An 18,895-nucleotide genomic window follows, 5' to 3' on the forward strand; every position below is an offset into this window, starting at 1 on the left:
TAGAATCTGTACAAACAGTCAGTTATTATGAAGTATCTTTCTCATTCTCACAAAGTAAAAGAAGGGGTCAAAATAATGATTTTAAAATAACGGCTGTATCAATAACACTTCTCATCTACAAAGACATATCGGAAGTAACCTCCCTAAAAATTACTGATGCAATTTGCACTACTTATACTTGAAATTTTGTGACAAATTGGCTGTTAACACACTTTACCTGAAAGTTGAGAGGAAATTCTACACAACCCAAACTTCCCAAACAAGGTGCATCATGAAGATGGTGTATGTGTACACTGCTTTGAAAATTACAATCTACAATACTGTTGGATCGACAACTACCATAAAGGCAACCTCACACCAAAGTTGCTTTATCTGACAGACCTTTGAAATTAGTACGGTTGCAAGGACTCTAAATCAATAAATATTTCTACATCAAAGTGATATACGTACATATAAATGACATCTACACACACACGTACACACACACACACACACACACACACACACACACAAATTTAATCAATGAAATGCTTGGGGTTTGGTTACATTTGTACACACACATCCTCAGACTGCCAAAATCAAAGACCTCCTGTTCATCCCTTCCACATCTATTTCCTCCATGTTGCTTTCTTTTTTCTTTTCTAAATACACGATCCAACATATTGGATTACCATTCCACAGAACAAATGATCCACTGTTTCTGTTACCATTCTGTAAGTGATATGTAAGCTGAATTCGAAACATCTCCTATGACAAGGAAATCAGTATGACCTGCACGTTAACAAGACGGTGGGCAGAACATACAAGACAGAGTGGGAGACTAATCTACTGGTAATCTACATGTACCAGGAGACCAGGAGTGAAGGGTGCGTCATGACCATCAGGTGGTATCCACTGAATATCTCCTCAGGACATTAAAGGTCGTACATCCCTTTTGCAAACATTGCAAAATTGCGCATGGTTGAAGAATAATGTCTCCCCACATCATGCATGAAATCTTTAGCATAACAATAGAGTTGTTAAAAGAAAAAATGAAAAATCTAACCCAGGTCACTCAAGAATGCACTTCCATTTTGTACAGAAAATATCCAATGCAATTTTGTCACGGTCTAAATAAATTCACTGGAAATCTATAAATTATTGTTTCCCCTTTCATCATAAAGAAGTTTCCAGTCTTATCATTCTGACCATAGGTCTGAATTACCTACCTCTAAAATATACCAGCTTAAGAAAGAAATTCAATTTTTCAGGGGTCGCAAAAGGGACACACGAACTTTAAGTGAGTCTACCTCACTGGGTGATGAGATAATCTGGGAACAGCTGGGAAAGGATGAAGAGTGCCACGTCTCCCGAGGCCCAGTACGACGTGTGGGATGTCAGCGCCGACAGGTAGGAGCTCCCAATGTTGCTCTCTCTCAGCTCAAAGTCAACTCGATTCTCCAGCTCTGGAGGGGGGGGGGGGGGGGGGAGGGGTGGGGGCAAGAATAGTATTTGGTGACGTCACCAGTGGAGAAACTTGAAAAATTTCGAGAAACATTCAATGCATTAGCAAGAATGACGGAAGGTTAAACTACAAACCTTGAGAGAAAGAGAAGGAGAATATTAAGACAGATCCTGAATACTCTTTGATTTACCGGTTTCACAATTAACGTGAAGACATATCTTCCACAATGCTCCCCTTTACTACTACTGCTGTAAGCTGCAGACACACAAGAGAGAGAAAGAGAGACAGATAGAGTGGGTAATGGGGAATTCCCTTCAAGCATCATGCAACAATACTAAGAAGTGTTACAACAGAAAAACCATGTAACAATATTAAAAACAATCACTGTTTGGTGAACTACAATTGACATTTGGATTGTAGTTAATGGATAAATGGAACAACCAATCACAGTGCACAACATTTGAATTGTATCTGCTCTTGTGTATTATACATGTAGATTAATGATGATTTCAAATGTATGCTTATACAGTTGATTCCTTGAATTCTAAACAGCAAATATTTTGTACATTTTCTCATATTCATTTGATCAAAAACTAGATCAGTTTAGATGTGATGTCACAGTGGTTTGATTACAAAAATTTTAGTAATCAACCACTGAAATGGAAAGAATACTGTAGAGCTGAATCGATCGACTCACACTGTAAGTATGACTTACTGCTCAGAAAACAATACATGGTTTAGCTAAGCCAAAGACTACACATAAAAAATACATGCACTCTCCCACCAGATACAATCTTGCAACATTGATGAATTGTAATTTCAAGATACACTTTTGAAGACATGTTAGAGGATTCATGATACAAAGCACAATTTCATGGCATATCACAATTTGCAAATGGTGGGGGTTCTAAGATTTCAGATAACATAATGTGTTAGTTGTAAAGAGGCAAAGATGGAAAGTAGTGCTGTGCTATACTAGAGGCACCTAGGATCCTTGCTTTTATCACTCCGTGCAAGAATACACTATCACACTGACAATTTTTCTTAAAGGTCCTGTTTACCTTTGGGAACAGTGATCTAAAAAAAAGAAGAAAAAAATTCAAGATATGACATTCAATGCATATGAGTAGGTCTGTTGTACCACAAAACATCCTATCATATAAAATTTTTTGCGCTAAAGCCTAAAATAAAAAAGGGATATACGTATTTTTCTCAATAAACCATAACTGTATACGGTCTAGTCTGGAAACATTTTTATTATAACTATTGTTCACATTTTGTATACATGTATTTAACAATACTTAACATTGATTTTACCAATTCAAATTTTTACAGTGGTTGTTTCTATCCCAAACTCACATTTTAGAACTATTTTAAGGCACTAATGATGGGTTTTTGTTTCATCTGCAAATGGTAAATTATGCCTTTAAGTGTCTTTAATGTACCAAGTTCATAATTACATTGATTCAAGTGAATAGTGATTCCAACAATGAGGAGAGCAATTGAAGGAAACAAATTCTGCCAGTCATGATTTTGATAATAATTCTCTTTCTGCCATAGTTACAAGTCCAAAATGCATTGTACACTTTTGTTCTGATTGGTTGAATCTTCTTGTATGTGGGGATTATGCTCATTGACTTGTTCCAATCATAAAAGAGTGGGGGCAGTGCTTTTTAACTGTCAACATTGATAGCAGGGAAAAGGGTTAGGGTGTGGTTTTGGAAAAACGAAATAGTTGTGTGTGCTGCAGGTGCAGTGACCATCTTAGGGCCCTGTTGCAGAAAAAATGCAATCAGATGTTAAGTCACCCAATCAAAAATGATTATTTCGAGACTTATGGTTAATTTTCTGACTTTGGTTCGATCTCAACTTTTATGCAACAGGGCCATGGAGATGTAGACAAACTGTGGCTGAAGAGTGAGGGACTGGATGAGGGGTTTTCAACTGAATGATACACCATACTCCATTCAATATATCCCATTCAAGCTGAGAAAGTGGAATGATGACTGTTGATTCACTGTCAACATTAGTTAGTTTGTTTTTCAAATGAAGTGTTAAAATCAGCATTTTGTTCACAGTTCATGTTACATTTCAAAGCAGTTTGTATTTAGTTTTAGTTTGCTTTGAAGGGTCAAAGCAAAGCACAGGCATTTTGTGTTTATTATTTGCATGTCTTTGGAAGAGTTAGAAAAAAAAGGAGGCGAGCAAGGAGGGAGCAATACTTTGCCAAACGAGAGGAATTTTGGCACTGATCATTGATCGAAACCCACCTTTAAAGCAAAGGGAAACGCCTCAGAGTTTTGACATGTGCTTTGAAATGGGATACCCGGGGAAACTTTGGGTGACCACAAAGAGGGCTACATCAGGGGACTTCCAGTACGAGACATGGGAAATAACAGCATTGTAGAAAGCTGGGCTCAGTGTGCTCTCTTGTAAAGCATAGTCTATGCGATGCTCAAGTTCTAAATGGAAATCAAAACAGAAAACGCCACATCACACCTCAAGGCATTCTAAAAGACTAGTTCGATAAATTCATATCACAAGAGCTGAGCATCTTCAAGCAAAAGAAAATGAAAAATGGCATGTATAGAGGATAATACTGTTTAGAATTGAGGAACCATGATTTGGAAACACATTGCCACAGACTGAAAAACTTGACAGAATGCTTTGCTTTTTGAAAACTTTGGTGAGCAAAAATGGTTTGTGATAACTGGTTTATAGTTGATCTTGAAGCAATGAAAACAACATAACTTGACCTATATCGTACACCACTCACCACAAATACATAAGAATTCAATACAGAAAAGACATGCATATAATGAACCCTGAGACAGTGATCATGCATGCACAGTAAAATAACATGTAATCTGAATTGGATCCTACGATAGTGGTGTGCTAAGAAAGAAAAACATGCATTCACCATGTTAATTGAACGAAAGTGACATACTTTGTGACAAGCATACATTATGTTTTACACTTTTTGAATACTTAATTTAAAAAAAAACACACACAAAAAAAACAGCTAAGCAATGAACTCCTTCACCTGAACCCAACCTAAAACTTCAATTCAAGTTTTACTACTAAAACTCACCCACACTCTCCATCTCATCCGCCTCCTCCTTCTCGTTGCTGGCAGCCATGTTCTCTATCCTCAGGATGGCCCTCTCCATGTCTTCCAGGGCCTCCAGCTCCGGAGTCTTTTCTACCGGTCTGGAGAACCACGCCTTCATGACACCACCACCACCTGTAACATGTATACAGATGCACTCGTTGGTCCTTGCCTCGTAAAACACTAATTCATTATATTATGTGGGTACAGAATAGACGGTAGTATATCGTTCAGTGTGGTGAGGAGTGGAGATGTCAAAAGGTTTGCAATTGTTTCAAACAGTCCCTAATCCTTGCAGCATGGGATGAAATTATTGCTAGATCTACTATTATTCAAACCATCTTTAGAAAGGAGTTATCTATGAATTTCAGTTATCCAAAATTAAGTTGAAAGAAATTACATGTTAAGATTCAGTTTTTGACATCGGTGCATTCAGAAGCTGTTAGGCCCTTACCTGGTGACTGTGTTTTGGGAACATGCTGTGGTGAGGATGCATTGGATGACCCGGGGGATGTTTTCTCTTCCGCTCCTCCCACCATCAGCTCCGCCTCTTGCAGTCCTTCGGATAAGCCCTTCATCTCCTCGCTGGTCTTGAGGGCCTTGGGGAGGGCGGTGGTCTTCATGGTGTGGTAGGGCACTTGCCGCCCCTCCATTCTGTGCACCTGTAGGGGGCAGATGGTGCTGTAGTGGCGCAGGATGAGGGGCTCGATGCGGTAGGCCTGGTAAGCAATCACAAGATGACACACTTCTTCACTGACCATCATAAAACCAAAATATGACTTCATCAGCAAACAAAGATTTTCTCTGTTGGGAGGATCGGAGCCCCCAGACTTAAAATGTGTGCTTAACAAACAAGTTTTTCTGCTTTGATGTAGTAAGAGCAATGATTTTGTGGTCTCTGGACAACCAACCTGCTTATTTTGTAGCTCAGGATTTGGGACGTTCATCAGGGAACAGGGTTGTGTTACATCAAACCTCCTATCCCCTTCCCTCATTAGCATACCGTATTCGCCAGCGATAAGGCCGCACTGCTGGATAAGCAGCATCCCGACATTGGAGATGAAAAACAGAAAAAAACAAACTCAGAGGAATTTTGTTCTGATCAAAACTTCCTCAGATTCTACTTTTCTATGTTATTTTCTTTGATAAGAAACTTAATTATTTCTATGTGTTTCTAAATGTTTCCTATAACAATAACAGTCGGCACATTGCATAGTCCCGTACATAATTATGTGTGTCGGTTAGGTAGGTGCGTCTCTTGAGTTGGAAAGACAATAGACCTACAGTAGGGATTTTGCTTGTGCTGGTGTATAGGCCTCACCCCGACTTTACTGCTTTATTGGTTTTTTAAATAGTGCAGCCTTATTAATCGCCAGTGAATACGGTACTTGCAAAAGCAAAAATTCTTCAACAGAAGTAAATACATGCATAAATGCAAGTCGTTTCAATCATACAATGTATATAAGCTATGTAAATGTACAGTAATGCCTTGGAACCTTCAAAAGTGTGATATATACATGTAACTTGACTCACCACAGGGTCTGTTGGGTAGTAGATGTTAAATAGCCTATTGCACACAGCCTTGGGGATGATATGCGAGATGGATCCATTCCCCTGAGGGCGCACTCCCCTCAGTGCTAAAAAGACGGCCAGCGGTGAACCAGCGCAGAAGAAATTCTCAACCTACGACAAAGGAAAGGTCTGCCCTGCTTAGTATGATTATTCTTTGCTCAGTGTCATCAAATACTAACAAGAGCAAGAATATCTAAAAAATACAGCATCAAATAAAAGATACTATGAAATACATGACAATTCTTGTAGAACTTTAATTTCAGTCATATGTCTTTTAAGTACAGTAAACTCTTGTCAAATGTTAATAACCATTTAATGTTGTATGTACCAATCCTCGTGTTAATAGTGTCATGTGACTACCGGTATGTAAATCTTGTTCGTGAATGATAAAATTCACAATCTACGTCCATATTACAGCATGAAAATCCTATAAACATTTCGGCGCAAATGCATCAAATGAGCGTGAACTACAGCCAAGGTTAAATTGCTCATACGACGCCATTCTTACATTTGTACACAAATCTTATAAATCATTTCATTTTCAGGTGTGCCTCATCATCGTCCAAAGTTCTGAATGAGAAGACGATGTGTTTGCCCTGAAGTACTGTTTCTTTGAGACTAGCACAATAAGGAATAACACAAAATTATTTCCGTTAAAAAAAAAATTATGTTGTCCAAAAGCATGACTCCTGCACAACCAAGATTGAAAATGAACTTTGGCAAGGGCTCTGTGATAGACATGGAGCTTTTCTCCATTCCTTTTGTGACTGTAATGTTTTCCTACTGCAAAATAAAATTAATTTCTTTTATCAATATCATTTTATTATTGTTAGTATTATTATCATCTTTGTGTATATATACTTTGATATGTTTGATTACTTGCATTTGCTAGTTGACTCTCACTTTCATTTTGTTGCCTCTTCTTGGTACACCTTATTAGGGCTCGCTGTTTGCTCAGCCCCCCCCCCCCCCCCCCCCCTTGCTGTTGCTATTTCACTCCTTTCCTTTCTTTATTCCTCTGTTGTTCCTTATCTTGTTTGATGTTGCCTCCCCATTCATCCTTTTCCCTCACTGGTTGCCCCCATGGTCCTCAGGATCATTACTGCCCTCCTCTGCCTACTGTCTGTCCACCCTGCCCTAATCCCCCTCCCTTTACCAGTTGGGCTCCTTGCCCATGACCTTCCACCCTCTAATTTGTTCTGTGTCCCTTGCCTGTCCCTGACTGTTCTTGTTGCATGCAGTCTGTATAATGTGATTGCTTTCCCTGCCTGCTTGTCATTTTGCCTCTGACGAAGATTCTGCTAGGATCGAAAGCCCAGACCCCTTTTGACTCCATGCAAAATAAAATGCAGACATTTGATGGCATTGCATTTCTTTCACTTCAAATCTCCACTTTTTTTACAACACAGAGGCAGCCAATCAGGAAGCTTGCAACGCATGACTAGGATCACTCAGCCAGAAAATCACACTGACTTGGAGGTTCTTGCATTGGTTATGCAGTAACAATAGACCTACTCAAACAAGTAACAAGAACAAAGGTTGGTTAAAAGAAATGACATATGAAGAAAATGAAACAAAAAACAAAACAAAGATTACAGACATTCTGCAGAGGTCTCAAACGTTAACAACAGCATTGGCAGAAGAATGAGAAAGATGTATCTATGTCATTTTATAGATGTGATCATCATGATATATCAAAGTTGAATCAAAATGCAAAATGCATGAAGGAGGTGAAAGTCTGTAGAGGTCATCATGTGACTACATTATGTCACATACCTTGAAATTGAGCTTTGGTCTGTGGAGAGCCGCAGCAATCTGGTTAGTTGCCAAGAGTTGTTTTTCAAGTTCTGACACCCTGGGCGGAAGGAAACGAGTCAAAATATATTTTCTGGCAAAGCCCATTCTCTTTTTATTAGGAGAACTTGCAATAAACAGGCTCTATAACTAGAATAATTATTCCATGTGATTCTGGTGTATGATCTAATATTAGCCAGTGATTTACTATATTATACATGGAGTTAGAATCCAAATAGGTCAATCAAGAAATACCTCCTTTCTGATCAATTAGAATATCAGTAAGTCATGAAAAAGAGCAAAACGTACTGTCATCACGACTGACAATGACCACAAGAACAAAATCTAGACTGAATAAAAGATTTTCATAATGGGGTCTTACAAAGTTGTCATGAGTACACATAATTGAAATCAAGGCTGGGGAAAAAAAATGACAATGGAAGGGGAGAAGGAAAGATATATATCAAAGTCATCATGGTCGGGTCCTCATTTTCACTCTCTAAAACATCAATTCTTATCATAGACTGCAGGATAATTTTGTATTGTCAAATTTCCACTCTTTAAAATCAAATAATGTTTATAAGAGAGAAATTACTCCATTAAAAGAAAATCTGATGAACATGTTGAAGTTCTGTGCTTACCTCATCCTGGCCTTGTGGAGTTCAGAGGCAAGGTCATGGTGATCCGGCGTCACCGAGTTCAGGTCGGGATGGTGGCACTGTTCGTGGGACAAGTACTGATCATAGAGGTGGATTGGGTTCCAGCCAGTGATGATGTCATACATGATGACGCTCCCCAGCGAGTGCGAGAAAACAGAAATTTTCCCGCCGTTGGGCTCGAACCCCTCGTTGCGCTGGCGGAATTCTTCATACAGGTCGTTCACCTCAGATTGCACACATTTTATGATCTAGAATACACACACATGCATAAACATTAAGCATTATTCATCATGTATATACAGTTGAATTATATACAGTATTATCATATACATGAACTTTATTACACTTCCATCACAAATGGTTTTTTTTTTTTGGGGGGGGGGGGTTTCCATTATACATTGAAAAAAAATGACAGCTCTTTTGGATTGTGCCGTTAAATTGCTATGACTTATTCAATATCCTACATATTTTTGGCAAGAAAAGCTTGAAAATAATAAGAACATTGAAGTCTAGCAATTTCCAGCATCTAAGGATTAGGCCTCCTGTTAATAAAGAGAGGCCTGGGATTTGAGTTTTTTACCTCTGATCTGTAGAGGGGGCTGGTGTAGTAGAGTACATCCATGCCGGTACTGTTGAGGACGTAGCGGAGTCCCTTGAGCTTCTGAGGCGTGACGGCTGAGACCATCCCATTGTCGAGTTTGAGAGACGACCTCCACTCCACCGGTAGGAACTCCACCCGCTGGGTGGAGGCGCTGGAGACCAGGTCTGGGAGGTGTTTCAAGATGGCCTTAGCTGCTCCTTTCCTCAGACTTGGTCAAGAGAAACAGGTAGTGGGTAAATAGGCCTGCTCACTTATACAATGTATATTCAAACTAATGTAAATTTCTTGAGGATACTAAAAAGAAATTCAATTTACCTGTTCCTCTAAAACACATTTTGATACTTCAGTTTCATGGAGTTCAATTTCCATGCATCATTAGCTGCATATTTGGGAAAGCTGTATAAAATTTGTGGTAATCGAGAAAAACTTGCTTTAAAGATGTATTTAATATGTGAATATATGAAATACACAAGCCCCTTACAGTGAACAGCTCTATCATAGATACATTGTACTTGACGATATCAAATAAGATCTTCTAAACTCTGGATCTTCCCAGTGCAGATGAACTGTTCCCATGTAGAATAAATGCTTGTAGCATGAAAGCACTATGGTAGCTTGTTATAAACTGCAAATTGCATAAGAATAAAGAAAAACTACTTCATGATTAATTCTTTTTATTTTTTTCATAACTTAAGGGGTGCCCAATATTCTGCTTCAAAGTGATACAGACTGATGCATTGGAAAGTGATCTATCTAAAGTTGACTCACTCTGAGCAATTCTTGATGATTGCCTTCTTGTCCATGACATGCCCAACTCCATGAACAACGAAGACAAGGTGAGAGATGGGTGGTGGCTTGTCATCCAGGCTGGCTGGAGTCGGGTAGCCCCGTACCAACTTGTAGCCACTGGTGGATGCTGTATGAGGGGACAGTGTGAGACATCAATGAGTACTAAAACCAAGGTGTATCCTTCTCTCTCTCTCCCTCTCTCTCTCTTCATATTCACTTTGTAGCTAATCTCTGGGGGATGGTAGCAACAATTTTTTGAAGAAATTATCAGTCATTGTATTCTAAAAACTTGTTGGTTTCTAAAGTTTACCTTTTGAAAATCCAAACGTGTTTCCAATGGACCTCGCAATCCTGGAGCTGGTAGAGTTGCTGTAGAAGTACACAGCCTCGCAAGAGTACCAGTCAACATGGCAATCCCTGAAGCTAAGCTCATGCATTGCTGTTGAAAAGGAATGGGGAATAAAGAGATGAATCTGTACAATGCGCTTACTTGCACTTATCTGTTTTCTCACTAATGACATGCTTTTTTCCTTTCAGAACAAAGGCGTCCATCAAGATTTACATTTTTCATTTTGATATTATGTACAATGAACAGATATATTATTGGTTTCAACTTAAATGTTCCTTAATGAGTAAACAAGGAACTACAACAATTTGTAACACAGAATAAATGAACTACAGCGTACTTATGTTGCTTTCTGTATCATTTATGCTGAACAAAGAATGCAGATAGGAAATTAATTTTATATTCACTATTTTTACAAATGCACAAGCCAAAAGAAAAAGGGAATACATCCCCCCCATAACATGAAACAAAAATATGTTTGAAAAACATAAGCTCCATTTTCATCAGCAGTGAAGACAAACATGACAAGAAAGTGTTTTGCATAAAATATGCAGCTCCCACTATAATATGAAATACACTGTAGTTGATAAATATTCTATGACATCTCTAGAATATAACATGACATCTCTATGTATAGTGGTAAATCTTGATTTGAAATAAACGTCTCGCTGCTTCTGAGAATTTTGGGAGTTGCTGTTAAATTTTTCTTGACTACTTGAGTACATTGAGCATTGCTATAGATAGGATTGACAGAAACTATGAGATCACCAATCTAAAGGATTAGTGATGGCAAAGGGTCAAATGAGGGGTACCTTTTTGTGCCCCTTTACCCTGCTGGACAGGTGGTTCCTGTGCTTGGCCTTTAGAGAACAGCTCCAGGTGCTCCTTCTCAATGTCCATTGCCATACATTCCTCCACGGGTTCTGAGCTGCTTGCATAGAACCAGGTCCCCCCTCATGACATCCACTGTGTCTTCTGCAGAAACCAAATTTAAAAATCTTATGACACAAATACATTTTGTATATACATGTATGTAAGGAGAAGGGTAGGAATGTAATGTTTTGAAACTATATTCAACTCACACAGTACATACAAATGTGACCATGATATGAATCACAAAACCAGCCAAAATTCATGCACACTGGTTTTACGTGAGGGACTCAAAATGATAAATAAAACAGGTTAACCTAGTGAAAGCTGAGTTTTTTCATATTTTCTGAAAGAGCAATTCTTCTTCTAGATTATTCTCACAATTTGGGATCATAAAACGAGTGGGAAATCATGCCTTCAGCAGTTTTTCTAGGACACTTTTTTGTAGAATAGTGTGGTTAGGCGTGTCTTAACCCTAACTAGGCCGGGCTATTTAGGTAGTTGATAGAGCCGGGGGGGGGGGGGGGGCCTTCCCAGGCCCCCCCTCCAGATCTCGGCCGTCGACCGCACGATCGCGACGAAAATTGGCACACACATTGCCTATGATGTAATCTAAAATACCATGAAGTCAATTTTTCAAAAAATCATTATTCATGCTAAATTATGTTAATTTATGCATGATGATGTATAAAATCAGACTAATTGGTATAAATCACAAAATAAAGCTCAAAACAGGCACATTTTTTGTGTAAATATTCTTTTTAGTGTCCTTAGCAAATGTAATTTAAAAAATTGTGATATCAGAAAAAATTCTTAAGTATTTTATTGTTTTTTTGAATTTCTTATCTATTTCTTTGTTTTTTCGACTTTATGTTTTTCATTGTTTTTTCGATGAAATTTGTCCGCGACATCGCTCCGAACAAGAAAATATGTTATTCATTGATTTTAATCAATAAAACACCAAAATAATCAAGCTTTTATGAAATTTGCCAGTAAGCACAGTTTGCATTGAAACTGTACACGAATTAACGTTTTTGAGCAATTTTTGGTCTGACATGCATGTGCATATTTATGCGTAACTTTGGAACCGCGTGCCCGGCCGTCGCAAATTTGGTGTCAAAAGATGCGGGAGACTCGAAAGAAAAAAGTCACGTCACGGCGATAGCTTTTTGCGATTGCGATACATTGCGCGGAACGTCGAGGGGGGGGGGGGCCTCGGAGGCCCCCCCCCCCCCCCCCCCCCCCCCCCCCCCCCCCCCCCCCCCCCCGGCCTAGTTAGGGTTAAAGGCCTCTTGTCATTTGTTTGTCAAAAACCCTTTACACACTCTTCACTTTCAAGTCTAACAACTTCTGAAAGGATGATGCTACTGCTTTGAAAGTTGGCATTAGCCATCCATACAGACTGTGTTAAAAGAGCATGCTCAATTTCAGCTCAACCTGATAATCCCTTCATTGTTATTGCTATTCAAGTGTTGTACATCCTGTTTTTGTCCCATTCATTGCACAGAGCACGTCTCGGTAAGATTATATCCTGTGCACCCTATACTTCAGGGCCTCTTTGTCAGTACACACTTTTTCAGAGTTTGTGCTTTCTTTCCAATATTTAGACAGGTTAGGAGAGTCCAGTTGAATTGAGTTATACATGTACATCATTTTAAAGCTTAAAATCTGCTCTTTCAGAATTTTTCCTTAACTAAAAATCCATGTCTGGCAACTCATTGTTGGTTTTGTGATGCAGGGTCACATGGAGCAGTGCCCAGACTGCTTCTCCTCTTGGGACAATGTGCAATCTAGATTCTAATTGTAAAATAGATGAATGGAACAACAAGTAAAAGCAGTGGAGAAATTTAAAAAGCCATATGTGGAAAATGAAAATGAGAAGACAATAATACAATGTACAAGTAAATGTGCGAGTTTTCACCACCACATTTAATTCAGTGAATTGATGAAATGAACCAGAGACCCGCGGGTCTAGCGCTCACCTGAGTATTTGCAAGTTCACCTTTCACGCAGTCACTAATCTAAATTACACACAGCTCTACCAAAATTGGAACATGCATTCTCAAGTAAGATGAAAATGTACAATTAGGGTCCAAATTCGGACTCCCGACCCCCCCCCCCCCCCCCCCCACTTATAGTATCAATTTTAGCTCTATCACTTCTGGTTCTAGAGAAGAACACTTTTTTTAAGATTCCTTAATTTGGGGGATGGGGGTGCCTTGGGCCCCCCTGGGTGAAGCATGGTGCCCATTTTAACAAATTGAGAGCCGAACCCCCTAGGGATGCTACCTGTCAAGTTTTGTGAATATCCATCATGCGGATTTCAAATAGAAGATGAAAATGTACAATTTAGGCCCCAATTTGGACCTCCCCACCCCTCCCCCTTGCCCGCAAGGGGGGCACCCCTGGATCTGTTATGAACAAACTTGAAACTACAGTCATTAATGTACTAAATCACTTCTGATTCTAGAGAAGATTTTTAAAGATTCCTTAATTTTGGGAGGTTTGGGTCCCTTGGGGCCCTCCAGGTGGGACACAGCGCCCATTTGAATAAATTGAGATTCTATGCCCCTAAGGATGCTACCTGCCAAGTTTGGTGAAAATAGGTCATGGGGTTCTCAAGAAGAAGATGAAAATGTACAATTTAGGCCCCGTTAGGACCCCTCCCAACCCCCTCCCACTCCCCCTCCCCCAAGGGAGGGGGGCACCCCTGATTCCACCATGAACAAACATGAAACTACAGTCATCAATGTACTAACTCATAGTATTAGCTTAGCTCTATCACTTCTGGTTTTAGAGACGCAGATTTTTAAAGATACCTTAATTTTGGGGGGTTTGGGCCCCCCTGGGGGCCCCCTGGGTGGGGAATGGTGCCAATTTTAACAAATTGAGCTCCTAACCCTCTAGGGATGCTACCTGCCAAGTTTGGTGAAAATCCATTGAGGGGTTTTCAAGAAGAAGATGAAAATACACAATTTAGGCCCCATTTGGACCTTCCCACCCCCAACCCCACCCCCCCCCCCCCCCGCCCCAAGGGGGCATCCCTGGATCTGCCATGAACGAACTTGGAACTACAGTTATTAATGTACTAACTCATAGTGTTAACTTAAGTTAGCTCTATCACTTCTGGTTCTAGAGAAGAAGATTTTTAAAGATTCCTTTTTTTTTTTTTTTTTTTTTTGGGGGGGGGTTTGGGCCCCCTGGGTGGGGCATGGTGCTCATTTTAACAAATTGAAATTCTAACCCCCTAGGGATGCTACCTGCCAAGTTTGGTAAAAATCGGTCTTGGGGTTTTCAAGAAGAAGATGAAAATGTAAAAAGTTTACGCACGACACACGACGGACGCCGGACGCCGGACGACGGACGAAGAACGATCGCAATAGCTCACTTGAGCCTTTGGCTCAGGTGAGCTAAAAAAGGTCAGGACATGTCATAATGTGGCAGGCAACTTGGCAGGAATCAAAGTGTAGAAGCTGACCTCACATGACCTTTTTGACTATTTACAGACATGTACCCTATAGATACCAGGAACATGGAGGTTAGACACAATGTACCCATGACTCGAGTTTGGGTGTAATTGGTTAATTGCAGAGAGGAGGTATGGATCATGACAGAATTCAAGTGGCTATTGAAAGTTTCATGGACACCAAGAGGGAGACACACACAGGCACACTAATGGAGAGAAACCAAAACTATACTGTACATGTAAAGTAGACAATGCTCCTATTACTCCAGATTGGCCAAAGATGAATACCAGGAGAGTTTTGCAAGTACAAGCATTGCTACCTAATGACCTTTGCTCTATAAAGCAGATAACCTTGGATCTCAGTCTTTGATCTTCAACATTAAAGGTATCGTATAGTTTTGGTTGAGACCTAATTTCAGGTTTCTAACATTTTTTGGTGAGATAATGAGAAACCTCTTATGAAATATGAAAGAGCATGTAATATAATGAGAAATTCAACGTTTATTGGATGAAAATTGGTTTTGAAATGGCTGAGATGTCCAAAGCGGAGCGATTCTAGTAAAGTGTGGGACCCACACTTTAGAACGAGTGCTTTGTTTTACTTTGTTTTTGGATGTTTCAGTCATTCCACATCCGATTTTCATCAAATAAACTTTGAATTCCTCTTAAAATGGTATGCTCTGTACTATTTTGCAAGTGTTTTCTTGGTATCTCGCAAAAAGTTAAAAGCCCAATTCTCATCTCTACCAATACTGTACTATCCCTTTAATATCTATTCCTTGGAGAGCACCAAAACATCAAGATCCCCCACAGTGGTACATGCATCTCTCACCCTAAAATGGAGTCACAGTTACAAAGTTACTATACTTGTCACAAGAGAGTCTTGAAGGTAAATATTTGTGGCAGCCTACAGGTTGAATGCCATTCAGACCCACCCCTACCTTAAGTGATGTAAAAGAACTCTTTTACTATGAGCCAACATTAGTCAAAACATGTTTTGGTTATATTCACATGCAGCAGTTTCTTCTTCTTCCCAGTAATATTCTCTTACATGACACAGTCCTCTCATCTAGAAAAGAATAATAGCATCAGATGTATCAAGAAAGTTTAAAGTGTGTGATATCAGTTTTATGTTGGATACCACATCATGGAAGCATAGAGAATTAATGAGAAGAGGGTGTCAATGTGAGACCTACCTGACCAATAGATAGCATGGCACTTCTTTGTGACAACGTCCACCTCATAGAGTCCTCCCCTCACTCCAACTGTCCCAATCTCCTCTTCTTCATCACCATTGGACTTGACCAGAGTCTGCCGATACTTCCACTCCAGCTGGCAGGAGTCATAACCAATGAAGGGCAGCCACTTCTTCTCCTCGCGGTAAAACCAGCGCACTCTGACTACCTCAAGGTCTCCCACTTTTTCTTCTCTGGGAGGATCCACTTTGGGCTTCCTCGGAGGTGGGGGTCTTGGTGGCTTGGACCTCTTTGGGGTCGAATTGTTCTCGCTGGTATCAGCGTCATCCCCACTGTCGGCTGTGAACTTGAATGTCACGCTGGAGCTGGACTCATCCATGGCCAGGCTGAAACCACTCTCTCCACTGGTGTCAGCAGGGTCAGTAGATTTGTCGTCCCATTCGGAGGAGGCATAATCTGGAAAGTTATCTCCAGGTGTTGGGTATTGCATGGCGTTTGTTCCACTGCTGAGAGGTAGAACATTGAAAGAAAAACAATTTCTATATCACAGAGACCTTCATAATTTCATGTCGGGGCACATTTAAAGAGAAACAAAATTCTTAGGCAGCCTCCTGCAGAATCAGTCAGTACGGTATTGTACTACAGTAGGGTGCAAGGTGAAAAAATAAAGAAATAAGAGATAAAAATATAATATGATATAGATAAAACTCTACCCGAATCAGAAGTGTTGTCTCCCTTTTATAATGTTGGGATATAGGCAGCAAAACAAACCAACATAAAAACAGATCTTGGGGAAACAAAAAAGAACATTTTCTTCTAAAACAAATATGTTTGTAAGGCATTTCCTTGAACACTGAGGGACTGACAAAATGTAGTGCCAGTAGGGTGGCTAAACCTACATCTTGTGTTTTAAACCTAGAGGTAATCAGACTGAAGCGGAAAGATTTTTATTTACACCTTATAAATAGGACACTCAGCACTTCACTCCCGTTGTGACACACACACCCACGGCACACCCTTTTTCATCCATCAGCAATTAGGAGTGAACTCTTGAGGCAAAATAAGAAGGCAGTCAACGGCAACAAATAGTGATGACAGAATAGTGTCTAGACGCTAGTCGCTACATCATTATTCACATTCGTCATTAGTAGATTATGTACACGACATCCCTGGACCCTGTCCTGAGCCGAGCCTAGCCTACATGTAGCCAGTTACAATGTCAAATACAGCAGGTCAATACACATGCATGACACGACAGTACACACTTCGGCACTCGAGTACTTTCGCCGTTTGTCAAATGACCTACAAACATGCACAAACTCACCCTTGTTATTCAGTAACCTAAAAAATACTTACATCTGAGTCTCCAAAGTCGAATAGATGTTAAGTTTTAACATTTTTAGTATGTACAAGTATCAGAAAATCGTTGGAAAATCTCGATCGCTTGAAATGCTCCTCTGTACACAAGCAGAGTACGAATACGTTGAGCGCATGCGAAGGGTCAATCATTTGGTCCGAGTGTAGCGACACAGCGGCTTTTCTATGGTGTCATTGAAAAGCTAAAATTTGCTTTTCTCTTTTCCTCGGCCAAGTCTTGCGTTAGCGGTTGTAGCTTCCTCCGGCCTCCCTTGCTTTCCTTTATCATATATAATGCAAGTAAGTCTTCATTCTTTCCTTCCATTATCTTTTAGTGAACTCTCTATTTTGTAAACCTTGTTTTATTTTTCCATTTTTTTAAATATCTTTTCTTTCATTTCCTTTCCCCCCTTTTCCTTTTCTAACCTTATCTTTAAAGGCTTCATATTCTTTCACCCTTGTCTTATAACCACATTTTTCACAAGCTTCCTTCATGCACACACACATACTTTTTTGTTTTTGTCAATCTTTTATTTTTCTTCCTTTTTCATGTAAACAATATACAAATTCGAGACAAGATAACACAAATTTCATAATATCATAAATTCCACATTGTTAATATTACGAATGAAAAAGAAATTTTGTATGTAAAAAAGGAAAACTACAACCACACACCCTCACACATACACACGCGCGTGCACACACACACACACACACACACACACACACACAACACGAACAACCCCAATCCTCATTCAATCAATCAGTAGGCCTACCGCGACTCGGTACAAGCTGAGAGAAAGGCGGAAAAAGTATTATCTTTTTTAAGATACCATAGACGAAGAACTTGTTCAGGGAGTTGTTTCATCAACGTTTGTCAGCACCGACAATTTCAGCAAAATCCTTGGTTTTGATTGGATGAGATGCTCTGGTCACTGACTGGTACTATATGGTGATTGAGATTGTCAGCGCTGACAAACATTGATGAAACACCCCCCTGGTATAGCTACATTCAGATCAATCATGGAGCTCGGCTCTGCCGTGAACGTGTTTTGTACACCATGCTGCGCCTGCGCTGTCTGCTCCTGTGCAATGCAGTTATCGCAGAGCAAACGAACTAGCTGCGATTGACATATTCCAACAAGTAGAGTCAAAACGATGAAAATTCCTTTTCTACTGGACTTGGGTCTCACTCGATTCGAGGCTGTTGGATATTTAGAGTGAGTTTGTGCATGTTTGGAGATCATTTGACAGACAGGTGCGAAAGTACACTAGCGCCCACACTAACTCCTCCCCGACCAAGCCAAAAAGCCTAGCGCTAGGGCAGGGGCCTTGCCAATCAGGCCGCAGAATAGAGAGGTCCAACGTGCAGATGGCGTGAAGACACCACACTAACATCAAAATTAACACATGGGACTCACATGACACTGTTCCCGTAATCGGTAAATATCAATGGATAACATTCGGATAATTATCCCTTTCTCATGGGTGTAACTTTAAAGAAGCAACTACGATGAAACATCCACCATCAGTCACGTCCATTCCATCATATGAAAGGTCCTTTCCGGTAATTCCAGCAAGACATACGCAATATGGATCATGGGCGAAGTGAAACAGTAGCTCAGTAAAAAGACAATTTGTCAGCTGTTGTCAAATTCGATAATGAAGTCCTAGCGCAGTTTATGTGCACGCC

At 40.0% G+C, this 18,895-nt stretch overlaps 1 protein-coding gene across 1 annotated transcript; it reads right to left on the bottom strand.

The window, feature by feature from the left end:
• Nucleotides 1-1,152: 1,152 nt before the first annotated feature.
• LOC139723398 (phospholipase DDHD1-like) lies at nucleotides 1,153-18,809 on the bottom strand. Its single transcript, XM_071634644.1, is given in 13 exon segments — nucleotides 1,153-1,445; nucleotides 4,536-4,688; nucleotides 5,008-5,272; nucleotides 6,087-6,236; nucleotides 7,902-7,980; nucleotides 8,561-8,826; nucleotides 9,159-9,387; nucleotides 9,948-10,095; nucleotides 10,279-10,407; nucleotides 11,127-11,265; nucleotides 11,267-11,289; nucleotides 15,847-16,352; nucleotides 18,624-18,809. Coding segments are annotated over 12 exon segments (2,226 nt in total). The 5' UTR covers nucleotides 16,337-16,352; nucleotides 18,624-18,809; the 3' UTR covers nucleotides 1,153-1,290.
• Between the last annotated feature and the right edge of the window lie 86 nt (nucleotides 18,810-18,895).

Source organism: Diadema antillarum, unplaced genomic scaffold (assembly GCF_040938485.1).
Source record: "Diadema antillarum isolate AM-2024a unplaced genomic scaffold, OU_Dant_1.0 scf00000188, whole genome shotgun sequence".
NCBI classification, from domain to species: Eukaryota; Metazoa; Echinodermata; class Echinoidea; order Diadematoida; family Diadematidae; genus Diadema; species Diadema antillarum.